The following is a 16,405-nucleotide window of genomic DNA, read 5'->3' on the forward strand; positions in this document are numbered from 1 at the left end:
CTGTTGTAACAATTTATATGAGGGATATTATAGCCGAACCGAAAAAAACTAATATCTTTTTAAATCGTTGCGGGCAATCTTAGGGCTATATGTCACTGAGACACCACGGTGGCGCAACCAGTCGCGCAATCCTGGGGTCCGTAAGGTACCAAACTAGACACCAGAGTCACGACACCACACAGAGACAGTATCAAGAGTTGGTAGCGGCGACTGGTTGCGCCACTGTGGTGTTCTGGTGAAGTATAGCTCTTATATTAAACCCGTTACATGTACTTTTCATTTAGTTATCACTGACGTTCGAGCCTCCTCTTTAGTATCAGTGACACTAAGTACTGTCATAATCGTCTATTTCCGGTATTAAGTTTGTAAGTACGAGAATAGTTATAGGAATATCAGCAATTATATCTGTCGGGTACAAAGTGATGGTAGTTGGGGTCATATAATATCAGACAACAAATTATTTTCGCCCTTCAATCTACTATAGGTTGCTTAATGAGGCCCATCTGCTACAAAGTTTCTATAAAAATTGAGACAAATACTGTATGAAATTGTCGTTTTGACGCACTGCTTACAATGTATGATTTGAGATTAAACCTTCTTGATCCGTGAATTCAGAGTGAAACTTTTTTCACATGACAGCTAGTACATTCTCTAGATTTGATTAATGTATAAAATTAGATAAAACATTATATTTATTTATACAGAAATAAAAAGTATATACTAGAACAATGATCATAAAATTAAAAACCTTAAAAAATATACAATAAAAAAGTGTGTGTGAACTTAGGTATGCACGCAAGAAGTTATACTTCTTTAGCCTAACGAAGCAAAAATCATTAACATTATTTATTCCTCGTGTTCTTCTACGTTTTTAGAAAGAACAATTTAGTAATATCTTGCAAAGATGGCTTTGACAATTAATTATTAAATAATGAATACGGCTGTATGGGCTTGAACCCTTTGCCTGTCCTAATAATGGACGAATAAAACAAAAAAAATGAACGAATAACGCAAACGTCAGAAATTTTAGGAACCTTTGTGATACAGTGATGCGCGCGCATCTTAATCTTTCACAACGTTTATCATTTTATAATAACGCGCCTAAAAAATTATAACTTTAATAACTTAAATAAATTATTAAAAGAAGTCCCTTTAGGCAAGGTTCCAAAGATGCTGGCAGTGTTCCCCCTTTGACTAATATTTATATGTATGATAAACAGGCGAGTCGGATAGTGCGGCGCGGCACAGCCAGGCGACCAAGAGTATGTCGAGCGGCGCGTCCGACACGTCCGACTACATGGAGTCACTGTCCGTGTCGTCGTTCTCGTCGTGTGAGCAGTCCGACCGCCACGCGGCTCGACCGCGCTCCGGCAAAGAGTATGCCAGCATCGACCGCACGGCGCTCGCAACTGCCTGTAACATTCCCGCCGTTTAGCCGACCGCCGACCTTATGCGCTAAATTTGTTTCAAATAGATGCGATTTCGGTATAAAACTCAAGAAAACTGTATGTTGTATAAAATTGTCTGTTATCTGTACTGGGGGTTCAGGGCCACATATTAACAAACTATTGAGCGAACAACGAAGAACATTATGTGAAAATAATTATTGTTTTAGTACATTTCTGGCTCACACACTTGACAACATATTTACTAAGAAAGCCATATTGGTTTTAAATTATTGTGGCAGTTTAAAAAGTACCTACACCAAAATCTCCGTATGTAAGTAATGATATTTTAATACATAATGAAGCTAAATAACTGGCGTTATTTCTCATTGATATGAAACGCTGTTATAGTTTTATATTACTCTATAGTATCTCGTCAATAAGCCAGGAGCCGTTCAAAAATTTTACAGACATATTTTCTACCTACATATTTAAATCTGAGACAGAATCGATCCTGAAGGTTTGACTGTTACAATATTACATAGATCACGCCTCAGTTAGCATTTAATAACATCAAAAACTTATTATACTAATGTAACAGACAAACACTCTCCTCATTAGCCGTAATGACGATGAGACAAAATTTAAAATCTTCATGTGTGCTAGTTTTACACATGTGTTTGTGACTTAGTGAAGTGTGTAGTATTTTGATAGACTAATATTGATAAAAGGCGTAATTTTCATGTATACAATATTTTATTATCTAACACATATTTTCTTAAATGAATATAATCTTAAGAAAATAGAGTGTTTACTGCGTATATAAAATGAAATATTTAGTATTTTACTACATATTATGGCCTACGAAAATAATTTACCTGTAAAATGTTTATTTAATTCTATTGTTGCTATAGCATATATGTAACAACACAATCTAATACAGAACACGACCCCAATATATTTTTTAAATAATATCCGTTAAAACACGGAACGATAAAAACACTAAAATTAAACGTAGTCCAGTTTGACAGGCGACTAATGGACACTAAATTGTTTTAAAACGGTTTCATGGTCTTCATTTATTCCGTCTCTTTCTCACACCTATGTTTTATATAAGGATAGTTATCTCACTTTCACACAGGGTTTGTCTATTACGTTAGTACAAGTACTAAGTTTAAGAATAACATTGTCATAATGGGGTGTTAGGATCTATATTTGCCTCGGTATCCAAAAGAAATTAAACAATAGATATTTTTGGAGGTCGTGGTTATTTCAATGGCGTATCTTCTATGCGTGTTTCTTAATGTTTAATGAAAATATGAAAGACATTAATATATTATGATGTAGGCACTCTTCGATGTACTTAATGTTACATAGAAATGTATGGGTAAAATACAAATAAGTTACCTGAATTATATTGTTAAGTCTAAATTTAAATATGAATGTAGTAATGTAAATAATTTACCTACAATCTAGTTATGTTCCTATGTATATAATTATTTTTTCATACATAACGTCTGTTCATATGATAGTCATAGTTACAATAGAGTGCCAAAAATTGTAACTTTTGCTACCTATGTAATGAAATAAGCCGTTTGGGCTATTCGCAAAGATATCAACGATTATAAATTGTTATATTTTTGTATCATGCTTATTTAGTTAGAATATATTTAACTCACTGTTATTATTAGAATAATTAATCATGGGTTTCTGTAATCGAAGCGGTAGGTAATCAAAAATTTTGTTTTTATAAAAACACCAGAGATACTAGGATAAAATAGTGTTGAATAATCTATATAGGAGTATTTTCCAGTTAGTATGTATTATTAACAATAAAAAGAATGTTTTGTCTATGGAGTTAAGATTTTGTATCACCCACAATATTATGTACATATCTGTAAAATTATAAATATTTTGCATGGTAAATACTACTTCTCTGGTAAATTCTAACAATATAAAATAATAGTCCCCGAAACCTTAATGGTTGGTCTTTGGTTTTGAAAACTTAATAAAAATTAAATCTGACGTGAATATTTTATAAATCAGAAAACAGAAACCATTATCTATTCTATAATATTCTTGTTTGGTATTTCTATAATAGTTAAGATTGTAAATTTCAAAGCATGGCCTCTACGAAACAGATAAGCAATAGTAATGTTGTAATATGGAAATATTTATCCACATTTATATATTATATCTACCACAAAGTAGCGTTTTATACATGAAAATAATAAAATTTATATGAAACTGTTTACATTTGTATTCGTTTTTGTAAATTTTAGTTGTAAAAAAAATGAAATAAAATAGTTGATAAGCCGACTGTTGTTGGTCATAATAATGTTGCCAAATATGGCAACAATATTATCTTAATATTCTGGCATTGTTAAAATACCCCTAGTAATGCCATTTGGCTTGTGTTGATTTCTATTTAAATCATTATTTTATGAATAGGAATCATTTATTTATTTACTAAATTTATGATTTTGTTTGCAAATGCTTTGATTTATTTGTCTAGTCATTTGGCAATATGGCAGCCTCTTTCTATCTAGTAGTGTGATTTATACAAAAAATATGGCGGGCTATATTTATTTATATAATAATAATTATCAAATTCGTAAGTACGATATTACATACAGAACGTTCTATGATGCATATTTTAGATTTCCTCTGAATAAATAGCTTATTTCAATAGTTATATATTTATTTTCAGTTTTATACAATTATATCTGGCTATTGCCCCTAGATCATTTATACGTCTAGATAGACCTATTTTTGAACCTCTATTTTGAGCAATTTACGCACACTAACACAAAGTGTTATACAGATCGCGAGTGTAAGACGTAGCTCGTCGCGCACACTAAACTAATATTCCATATCTGTTTTTATCGTTTGTCTAACAGCAATAGCCTCTATCTAGACGTGTAAATTATCTGATACTACTGTGAAACACATATTTTGTCAAAACGCTGCCAAACTTTAAATTAAGACGATTTTTGTGAAAACTGCCTTTGTCGTTTTATTTGATTGTAGTTTTATCTGATTTTGTTCCGTATTATTATTGTGCTAATGTAACATGTAATTATTATTGAGAAATAATTTATGTAACTGTCCAGTTTCATTATTTACTTATATATCGGCTGCTATTTGCTTAGTTAGACTTGGTTTGTATGGCTTGGTGTCTTAGTAATAATTGTTTAAAATTAAGTTCTTTTCATGTAAATTTTAAGTTACTGTATCTTAAAGATTTGCTGTATGCAACTGAGGGAAAATATAGAACATAAAAGTGAAATTGTGTTTTTATTATTAAAAAACAAATCATTGATACACACTTTCTGAAAGTCTACCTTGGTCTTGTACTATCCAGCTTGAAACCAAAGAGGATGTAAATACTACGTAATAAGAGGCCTGTCTGAGTAAAAATTGAAATTTAGCCTAATATAAAACGTGCTGTGATTTGACATAAGTTTGAAATAGTAATTACAATATGGCGACGAAGTATAATCCTGCTAAGTTTAATAGCAAACAGTTGCGAAAAAGAGATAAATCTAATTTGCTAATTGCTTCGTATTTGAAAAGATAAATACAGAATCATCCATCAGATATGATTTTTTATCGCACACCGTGATTTATGCCTAAAATACGATTCATTCATGAGTTGATGTAGTAAAAGTTTTAAAGTAGTAAAACTGCATTAAAATTAGGTAAATAAAGTGTCATTGATTTTATAAAAAAAATATTTAATATTAATTATTGTATATAGCCACATTGATGATATCAATTATTTGTACATAAAATAAACTATAATATAAAAAAACTCACTGTCTACGTCCGCTACCTACCCTAAAATTTGTTTTTGTAGTTTGATAGTTCAGCTACCTATATACGCACTTGTTTATTATTACATTTCGTATTACAATCACTGGAACAACGCTTTTTTTACATCATTTCCTAAAACAATAATTAATGACATCAATCTTAGACATCAAAAAGAAACATTAAAACTTAATTAATAAAGAATTCTAAAGAAATCAATTTTGAGAAAATAAATGCCTTTTATGCCTTTAAAATATACTACCTCGATCATCCCGAAACAGCCAGCATCAATGTTTCGCCATTTCTGTACGTTAATCTATGTCCGCACTCGAGACTCAAGTCACGTTGCGGCATTCGGCTTGACTCGGCTTGGCGGCGATCGGCGATGTCATGACGTCATATTCATTTTGTTAGAGAATTAATGAAATCAAATAAAATGTTATAATTCATGATTTCTTAACTGTGTTATGTAAATCTATGATTTTTTTTTACTTTCGTAATTACTGCATCTTCCTATAACGCAAAACGGCATTTTAATGGTGTACCTATATCAAATATCACTAAAGATAGGAATACCAATGTTAGAAAGTAATAAGTAAGATAAAGTTCTACCTTTATCCTCTCTAACAGTTGCACTACTGCAGTTCATGTCCTTTGACCTGCCTGTAGAGCTGGAGGTGAAGACGCAGCTGATTAAGAGGGAACCCGCCTGCTTCAAATTGGATTTCATCCTCTGTCAACTCGGCAATATTAATACCACCCTTGATACGTTTTTTATGTAAACCACAGCATGCTATAATTTATTTTATTTTGTAATTTCCTACAAACCCTAAGTCGCGAATTTCACTAATATAAAATTAATTGCATAAACGAGGTCGGTTCCTTCCACGTTCTTCACATAGAGCCTGGATTTAAAGCATTCTTGAACAATGATATTTAAAAGTATAGATAGGTTACCTAGACAACATTCGGTGTTTGTAAATGATACACAAACGCACACATGAATAATTTAACATGTGTAATAGCACACTACATTACGATTACACGTCAAAGAAGGATAGTAAATGCAATTATCGCAAGTGAAAAAGAGATAAGTCTAAATTGCTAATTGCTTCGTATTTGCATAGCAAAAACACAGAATCATTCACCAGATATGATTTTTACCGTATACCGTGATTTATGTCTAAAATACGATTAATTCATGATTTCATACAATAAAAGTGATTATAATAGTATATAAGTAGTAAAGTAGTAAAACTACATTTAAATTAGGTAAATTAGGTGTTATTGATTTAAAAAATAATAATTTAATATTGATTATAATATATAGGCATAATGATGATATAAATTATTTGTACATAAAATAATAAAAGACATATAGAATATCTAAACAAAACCGAAATGCATTAACAATAAGGGTTACATTTTTACAATTTTACTAACGACGGCTCCCAAAAAGTTTTAAGTTTACAATTATTATTTCTTGTACATTATATTATTTATGAATGTATTTCTGTTGAGGGTTTATTACAATAAGATAATAGGAGAAACAGAAAATGATCCATGGATTCTTCTGCAGTTAGCAAGGGATATACCGAAAAGGCAGTGTTACTGAAAAAACTCCTACGCAAGCAGATAGCACTTTCTGTCTACGTCCGCTACCTACCCTAAAACTGTTTTTGTAGTTTGATAGTTCAGCTATACGCACTTGTTTACTTAAAAATATTAAATTTCGTATTACATTCACTGTAACAACGCCTTTTTTTACATCATTTCCTAAATTGTCTTAAAATATACTTACTACCTCGATCATCCCGCAGCAGACAGGGTAGTTGCGGTATATTCGGAGTATTATCGTATCGTTTCAAATGTGTTGCTGTCGATTTTGCGAGTAGACCTCCTGGTACGTTACATACATTCCAAGATTAAGTACTAAGAAAATATCAAATAGCCTGCTATTACTAATCTCATTCTATACCACCTTTATTATAAGACTTTGAAAGCCATTACTAATCTTCATAATATTATTTAAGAAAGACGCTCACTAACTAACAAGAAAACTCAAGTTCCGCAATCAAGCGGTAACGAACGCTATGTATTCTGCCAACGATTTCACTTCTGGTTGATTAATCTATGACACATACTATTTGTCCTTCTCGCGCTGCAGTTGACATCATATTCTCTATCTTGCTCGAACCACCACGTTAATAATTCGAGATTTATTTGTAAATAAGAAATAAAATCGTGATAAAATACAAATACGACGTTCTTTTTTATAATTTCGTATGGTATGAAATACCTTCACTCTTATATATCTTGAAAACATAGTATTTACATTTTCTTAACACACAGGTTGGCATTTTAGATTATTATTGTCTCGCCACGAAAACGTTCCGCTTAGCTCGCTGCTATTAGCCGACTAAATGAAATTACGACAATTGTCTGAATTTGTCTGCAACATTTTGCGCGCGCTAGTGCGATATCTACCTCTTTATTGTATATAATATCATTGTTCTTGAAGCCATTTCAACAAAATCCACACATATGAAAATCAAAAGGTAACACATTTGGTTTCATTAAATTTAGGTTAAAATTCCGAACAAACAGCTTTCATATAAAATTTTTCGTTCACAACGTAAATGAATTAGAGTAGGCTTAGAAATTTGAAATGTCACACAATGACGTTCGGGACGAAACTTCGTAATGAATGGAACCGTAGTAGGAAACACCTGAAACGTCAATCGAAACTTCGTCTTTCGTTGAGAGTAGACCTACCTACTGATGAAGTCAAATTTTAGCAGCATGGCGTCACTCACAATGTTTTATACCGGACTTCTCAATAAGGATTCATCAAATAGCCGCAGCAAGTTAGAGAGCCAGTTTTCCTATTGTTATCGCGCACTGTCCACTTGGCTATTCCAGGTAAGCTTCTGGTCTAAAGTGACCCACAGATATTTTACCTTAGCGGAAAACGGTACAGATTTATTATTCAGTCGCGGGGATAAGAGGCCATCCAACTTCCGTATCCTAGTAAAAGGCACAAAAAACTGTCAGTTTTTCATTCATTTGACATTGTCTTTGGCACCACTTGGATATTTTATTATAGTGCCCTAATGCCCGAAGCTACGATTATTTATACGTCTAGATAGAATATGATGAAAATAGAATTTAGAACTAACCTCTATTTGAGCAATTCATTGCGCACTAACACGAAGTGTCAAATGGCGAGTGTAAGACGTAAATTGTCACACACACTATACTAATAATCCTGGCCTGTTTTTATCGGTTGTCTAACAGTAAGAGACTATCTAGACGAATAAATTATCTAAGCAATATGCCCGAAGCATACCCTTTTGCCTGTTCTATTAATTGTTTGTTTGTTCTATTTATTTAGAGCATTGGTAACAAGATCATCAGCTCAAAATACAATAAAAGACGAATATTTAAATCATTTTATCGGTATACTCGATTACAAGAAAAACCTCCGTTAGGATAATGGGCAAAAAAATTTTTTGATGTAGATTAGAGCTCCATTTTTTTATACGTGGACGTACAAACCGACAAAAAAGTTCAAATTATAAATATTCAACTCATTGAAAATGGCAAACACCAAAGCTGTGACGCTGTAGCCTGTTCGCAAGAAGTAAGAACGAATTAAAAAAAAAAACAAAGTTGTGACTTGAGAAGTTGAGAATTTGGTTTTGTTTTTTGTTTACTTTTGACTAATTTTGGAAGAATAGTATGAGTGAAAAACTAAAAGAACTACGGGAACGATCTCAAAAACGAAAAAAGCTATTAGCTCAAACGGTGTGTCTTATTTTGACTATAAAAATTAAGAAATTATTGTTGTTACTTTCGCTTGTATCTAATGTAACAGGCAAGTGTTATAGTATATTTATTAGTGAAATTCTGTAGTCTACACTATAACTAGTACTTACATTTAGCCAAGCTGTAAAATTAAATTTAACGAAATGTGTAAGTTTTCTAAAACCGTCTTTATTGCTTTAGTCGCTAATAATATAATGCGGTTTTCAGCTTGGCGTGTCAAGTGTCAGTGAATTAAGGCACGCTCTCGGCACTGGTGATGTTTTACCGAAGAAACAAGCATTAACTGATTACAACTCGGATGGAAATGAAAAACCAACAACAAAAGAAAACGATAGCTTAGTTTATACTGATTCATCTACATTTCTAAAGGTATTTGTAATTATTAGAAATTTCAAGTTTTAATAATATCCTAATATGTACTTGTGAAACTTAATTAATACTTACTTTTTTACTAGCTTTATTAATAATACCATATTATTATATGCTTAACAATAATTAATATAGCCATATGTTTGTCATAAAGCACCTCTGTTACCATAGTTTAACGTTTATGGGTTGTATTAGTTATAAAAATTCTCTAGATATGAATACCTTTTTTTTACATTAGTTTAATCAGAAAACACATTGGATAAAAAATTTTATTTTTCAACTGATTCTAAAATACATAATTTCAGGGAACACAATCATCAAATCCACATAATGACTACTGTCAGCATTTTGTTGACACTGGACAACGTCCACAAAACTTTATCCGTGATGTGGGCCTTGCAGACAGGTTTGAAGAGTATCCAAAGCTACGAGAGTTAATCAAATTGAAAGATGAACTAATTTCAGAGACCGCTTCACCACCCATGTATCTAAAATGTGATCTCAAGGTGAGCTTGCTTAGTGTTACTATGAGAACAATATTTTGTGTATACTTCTGATTTCAAAGCAACAACTGAATTAGTTGATTTGAAAGTTGACCATGAAATATACTTATGTACAGGAAAATCTAGAGGAGTACTCTCATTTGTACAGTACAAATGATAGGATTCAGGATATTTTTAGTACATAATTTCAACTGTATTTTAAAATAATATTTGCCTGGTTATTAGTTGTTATTTGGAAAAGATATATGCAACAATAATATTATAAACAAAAAACAAGCTCTTATAAGTTAAAAACAGAACACTCAATATAGTAGGATTGTCTGCAAAGAAAAGAAATGTAAACAAACAATAAAAGAATCAACTACTATGATAAGGGACCTAACAGAAAATGACTATGTAGTGCTTACTACTATAATACCTTATCATTGTCATTAGGGGCCCATCAAGACCTGTAGTAAATTCTTTCCAATAAAGAATATTTTAAAAGCCTCACTAACAGGTTCTTACCAAATTTGATAGCTCTGCCACTTAAAGTTCATCTTGACGGAGAGCAATTTGGATTTCAATGTAGAATAGACACACTGGCCTGCAGATCAAAGTAAAGTTCCTGATTTGCTTGCTGGACTTCACCAGTCACCAAAGAAATAGAAACACCAAGTAGAAATTACAAGGACACTGAAAATATGAAAACATGATAACATCTGATCATACTCCATGTCATATTATGTCACCTTGATGGTAGAGCTGGTCAAACAAAGGCTCTACAACAAAGTGAAATTAACAAACAAGTAAAAAGGTAGAATAGGTTAGTCTTGAGAAAATATTGTTGTGAAACCACCTCATGTAGAGAGGATGGAGAAATGGAGATGAACTTAATAAATGTATCCAACAGATATGGATGGAAGTGTTGACAAAGTCGGGTCACTGTTGGATTAATTTTTTATGAAGAACTGTGGCATCACCTGATGGTAAGGGATTCTTGAGTGGACTCATCTGGGCATAGCAGTGGTGTTTGTCACATTGGAGACATTATATATTTTTATTTTAAAGTGATATGCCTCACTTCTGGGATTAATTAAATAAATTTTTCAGTCAAAAATTTATGAACAATGCTGGACTTCGATATGGGACTACTCCATCGGCTAGATAGATGAAGCCACAACCTGAGAGTTGAACAAAACATACCAAGATTTATGAACCATATAGAAATGGAACCATAGAGGTTTGTGACCTCTCGGATTCCATTCCAGCTCTCTTCTACTGAGCCAACCATTTGGGTAACATATGGTTCGTAAATCTTGGTATGTTTTGTTCAACTCTCAGGTTGTGTCTCCACAAGAACCATTTTGGTTCCAAATTTAATTTGTATAATTCATTCTGCATAGTTATTCGTCTTCATTCTACATTTATAATTCAAAACAATCATCTAGAATTCAAATTCAAATATTATTATTCAAAATAGGATATGACATCACTTATGGAAAGTCAAAAACTACCACCCACATTCCAAAAATAATGCCGCAGACCTGAGAAGAACTGGCGCTACAAACTCAGTGGGCTTTTTTTTATATTAAAGTATTTTATGTCTTTTATATAATGCCTGTTTATGTCTCCATTTTACATCCAAATACTGTGTGGTCTTGTTTAGCTAACACAGCTTGGAATGTCAATTGCAGAGTTTTGATCTGAAAACAATGGGTGTGAAGTTTGATGTGCTGTTGGTAGAGCCTCCGCTGGGCGCTGGCTGGAGGTGGAAGGATGTACTCGCTCTGGAGCTGCACCACATAGCTCAGCCGCGCTCTTTCGTGTTCCTCTGGTGCGGGAGCTCCGAAGGTAAATTCAAATAAAAATTTTTTGCTAGACCTAAAAATTTTCTCAGGACTGTATTATTTGGCCCTTTGCTAACAACTTTGATTCTCTGGATACTGCATTATTAATAATATTATGACAAGGTGGGGGTTCTCTCTTACATCATGTGATACCCTTGCTTGTTTGTTGAAGTCTGACATAAAATTAGAAGTATGATGACAATAAATTAAAATTATCACTAAACTTTATTAATTCCTTTCCAGGTCTAGACATGGGTCGCGAATGTCTCAAGAAATGGGGCTTCAGGCGCTGTGAGGATATCTGCTGGATTAAAACCAACATTAAAAATCCAGGCCATTCCAAGAATTTGGAGCATAATGCTGTCTTCCAAAGGACAAAAGAGCATTGTCTTATGGGTATGTAATTCAATAGTCTTTAATCATCTTATCATAAAGTACTTCGTAGTAATGTGAAAAATGCTGCCTGTAAACAACAAGAAAATTACTTTTTTTGAGGTTTATTGTAGGAAATGTGGTTGATTGGTCAAGGTAGGGAAACCTTATTTTATTATTTCAATTATGTCTGCTTATGTAAAAGGTTTAGATAATTTATACATCTAGATAGACTCTATATATAACACTAGAAATAAGGGATTGCTTGTAACTAGTTCTAGTAGGCTTCATAAGATACATAATAGCTTTAAGGGTAAATGTATACACTTCTATAATAAAGTCCCAGCCACTGTTCAGGCATTATCTATAAATAATTTTAAACGTTTTATAAAAAAATGGCTCTGTCGTAAATCCTACTCCACTGCTGAATACCTAAATGATCGGACAGCCTGGGACTAGATTGTGATTATTTTATAGCGATAGAAATGACTGTACAATATTGTATATTTTTATTGAAAATAGCACAATAAAAGAATGCTGGGAGAGTTTCTTGCGCCGCTTCTTCAATCTCCGAGCGCCATTTGTTTCCGAAGCGGTAGTAGTATATATCTAGTTATTAGAAATACATCAAAAAGAATTCTAAAGGAATCAATTTTGAGAAAATAAATGTCTTTTATGCCTTTATATAATTTTATACCAAGTTTATTTGTAAGGTAGCTTACCTTACCTTACAAATAAACTTGGTATACAATTTTACCTCAGCATAAACCAAGAACATAATGTTGACTATATCGCTGACAATATTTTCAATACAATGATAATTGTGAAGCTTTCCGATTGTCAGGTAGCCTTTCAAATAACCGCGGTAAATGTTAGACGTCTGAATCGTCCGAATAAACTAATCTTAGCAAATGTCTATTTGTAAACATTTTGCATATTCTTGGTTTGTTCTCAGATATAATTTTATACCAAGTTTATTTGTAAGGCCGTAAAGCTGTGAAAATCTCGAAAAAGTAGCGGCGAACTGCTAGCTTTTATTGTCAGCAACACCAATACACTAAAACAATTGACATATCGCGAGTGTAAGACGTAGCTATCATCCACACTATAATAAACAACCTGGCCTGTTGTCATGCATTGTCTAACAACAGCAAGACGTTATATCTAGACTATTTTTTATGAAAATAAGGGAGGAGACGAGCAGGACGTTCAGCTGACGGTAATTGATACGCCCTGCCCATTACAATGCAATGCCGCTCAGTATTCTTGAAAACCCCAAAAAATCTGAGCGACACCACAATTGCGTTCGTTACCTTGAGACATAAGATGTTAAGTCTCATTTGCCCAGTAATTTCACTAGCTACGGCGCCCTTCAGACCGAAACACAGTAATGTTTACACATTACTGCTTCACCGCAGAAATAGGCGCCGTTGTGTTACCCATAATCTAGCCGGATTCCTGTGCAAAGGAGCCTCCCACGTAAGGTAAGAGGTATATATAATATAACATACATTACGATACGCAGGTATAAAAGGCACAGTAAGGCGCTCGGTAGATGGAGACTTCATCCACGCCAACGTTGACATCGACCTGATCATCTCTGAAGACCCGGAGTTCGGCAGCTCGGAGAAACCCATAGAGATCTTCCACATCATGGAACACTTTTGTCTGGGGCGCAGAAGGTGAGAGATAATGGCTATAAATAAATTCTTTCTTAATTTTATCTTGTAGCGGAGGGTGTTCAATAAAATGAGAATGCGAAATATGTTGCCGGTTACTTTTATACTAAAATCGAATTTATTTTTTCAATATAGTCTATTTTTGCACATGCATTTGCATTGCATTTCATGAACAATGCGTGACTTGAACCCGCGACCTCTCGCGTTCCGTGCGAGCGCTCTTTCCGACTGAGCCAACCGTTCGCGTGACGTTTCGTTGATAAAATCTTGTTTTCTTTGTTCATCTATCAAGTTGTAGAAACTACAGGATCTAGGTACTTTACCTAACAATAGATAGATAACCTGCTCATCCCCAATATTAGGAAATTGACTTGAGATGGCGCTCTTGCAAATATAAACAATTTGTTTCAAAGTGATAACACTCACTCCTGTGATTAAATTTATTACACAAATAAAATTTTAAAACAAAATTTTATCAACGATACGTCACTCGAACGGTTGGCTCAGTTGGAAAGAGCGCTCGCACGGAACGCGAGAGGTCGCAGGTTCGAGTCCCGTATCGTTCATAAAATTTTGTTTTCAAATTTTATTTGTGTAATTGATTGACTAACTAAATAACCGCACGCAACTTTATTTTTTATCATTTTCGACAAGACGGTCCAACAAACTGATAACAAAAAACTTCTATTATTAAGAAACAAAAATAATCTAAGTAATATTTTTTTTTTCCAGCTTTATTTTGTATTGAAATTTTTTCGACGACAGTATCTTATATGCACCAATAGGAGATAGACTTTGTATTAATGGCTTGTTTTTTTTTATGGAATAGGAGGACAAACGAGCGTAGGTACGGGTCACCTGTTGTTAAGTGATCACCGCCGCCCACAGTCTCCTGCAACACCAGAGGAATCACAGGAGCGTTGCCGGTATTTAAGGAAGGTGTACGCGCTTTTTTTGTAGGTACCCATGTCGTATCGTCCCGGAAACACCGCACAGGGTAGTTCATTCCACAGCTTTTTAGTACGAAGAAGAAAGCTCCTTGAAAACCGCACTGTGGAGGACCGCCATACATCCAGATGGTGGGGATGATATCCTAACTTGTGGCGTGTCGTGCGAAGGTGGAATTCGGCGGCAGGAATCAGGTTAAACAGCTCTTCGGAACACTCCCCGTGATAAATGCGGTAGAAGACACACAATGAAGCGACTATGCAATGTTTGTGTGTTGTCTTTTGATTTAATTGCGTTTTATTTCACTTACTAATCTTTCTAGACGAGCGATGATACAAAATTTAAATGGCAGAAGCGGTGTCTATACCATACCGAATTATAAAGCCTTACAGCTGGGTAGATATTTAGGCATTAAACTTTTATAAAAACAGAAAGCTATTTACAAGTTTTCAAAATTAGAAACATTTTATTGTGTTGCTCACATTTAATATACTTATTAAATGAAATGAAAATGAATTTATTTTGGAAGAAAAACTTTACCACTCATTCACACAAATTAATTTAATGAAAACAAAAAAAAAGAACATACGCAGTTACAATTGTGTCCATACTTAAATGAGCACAGCACTGATTTTCAGTGACCCCATTGTGTGACGTTCACATAACATACATTTACTTTATATAAATTATTTATTATATTGTAAGAAACCTGTACTTCCCGTTCCTGGTATTTGCAATAGAAATACCACAATCCCTGGGTAATGTATGACAGTGGTGTCTGCATGTGTCCAGGGTGCACCTGTTCGGCCGCGACTCCACCATCCGGCCTGGCTGGGTCACCATCGGCCACGACCTCACCAACTCCAACTTCAACGCCGACCTGTACGCCGCCAGCTTCGCGGAGGGTCGGGAGACCACGGGCTGCACCGAGCGCATCGAGGCGCTGCGCCCCAAGAGCCCTCCCAACACCAGCAAGGGGGCTCGGCCCCGGGGCAGAGGAGGCTTCCGGGGCCGCGGACGGGGCCGGGGCGCCACGTAGCATATAGCCTCCAATAAATATATTTGTCAACATTTTGTTTTTTTTTTTCAACAATTTCCCTTTTCAGTAAAAAAAGGCAAGAAACAGGACGAATCGCCCCCTGGACATAATATGGAGTTATCGAATCAATTGTCTCCTTTGCACATTCATTTTATCATTCATCTACCCAGAACAACTGCTTTGAAGTTTTTCTTATGAAGTTAGTAGTGTCGGTTGCAAATGCCGTATACACTCAGTACCTACGATGAAAAAACAAAACACAGCACGTGCGCGTTTGTACAATTATTAAATACGTTTTTTTAATAAGGTTATTAATTGTACACGATATCCCAAAAAATACTTACAAGCCTGTCATAATGCCTACTGAGGCTAATAAGTACACATGGATCTAATGTATGGTATTTAAAAAAAGACTGATAATTGCAAAAAATAATCCGCGCTAGGAGCACCAAATAAACACATTTGCAAAAAACGGGCATGCAAAACTTTTCTGTACTTATGAAAATCTTAAACAAATGAGGTTTTTGCATTCAATTAATTAGAAAGTAGAAACAATTCCTTGCATATTAAAAAGGACTGGTAAATAAAATAAAATGTTCCAAATTTTTAATTTGAAGTTATTAAGAAGTATTCGATTGTG

At 34.0% G+C, this 16,405-nt stretch overlaps 2 protein-coding genes across 2 annotated transcripts in view; both read left to right on the forward strand.

Annotated features, from left to right (window-relative positions):
* Positions 1 to 4,674, forward strand: part of LOC126973856 (uncharacterized) — a 168,790-nt gene extending 164,116 nt beyond the window's left edge. The window contains exon 10 of the mRNA XM_050821203.1: positions 1,221 to 4,674. Coding sequence (XP_050677160.1) covers positions 1,221 to 1,435 — 215 coding nt within the window. The 3' untranslated portion in view covers positions 1,436 to 4,674. The remainder of the gene's footprint in view (positions 1 to 1,220) is intronic.
* A 4,162-nt stretch (positions 4,675 to 8,836) lies between these two features.
* LOC126973892 (N6-adenosine-methyltransferase non-catalytic subunit) lies at positions 8,837 to 15,795 on the forward strand. The gene is made up of 7 exons (XM_050821257.1): positions 8,837 to 9,005; positions 9,234 to 9,395; positions 9,701 to 9,901; positions 11,575 to 11,731; positions 11,971 to 12,123; positions 13,625 to 13,781; positions 15,519 to 15,795. The coding sequence occupies exons 1-7, from the start codon at positions 8,940 to 8,942 to the stop codon at positions 15,763 to 15,765; spliced, it is 1,143 nt and encodes a 380-aa protein (XP_050677214.1). The 5' UTR covers positions 8,837 to 8,939; the 3' UTR covers positions 15,766 to 15,795.
* Positions 15,796 to 16,405: the final 610 nt, after the last annotated feature.

This window comes from Leptidea sinapis, chromosome 30 (genome assembly GCF_905404315.1).
Source record: "Leptidea sinapis chromosome 30, ilLepSina1.1, whole genome shotgun sequence".
Taxonomy (NCBI): domain Eukaryota; kingdom Metazoa; phylum Arthropoda; class Insecta; order Lepidoptera; family Pieridae; genus Leptidea; species Leptidea sinapis.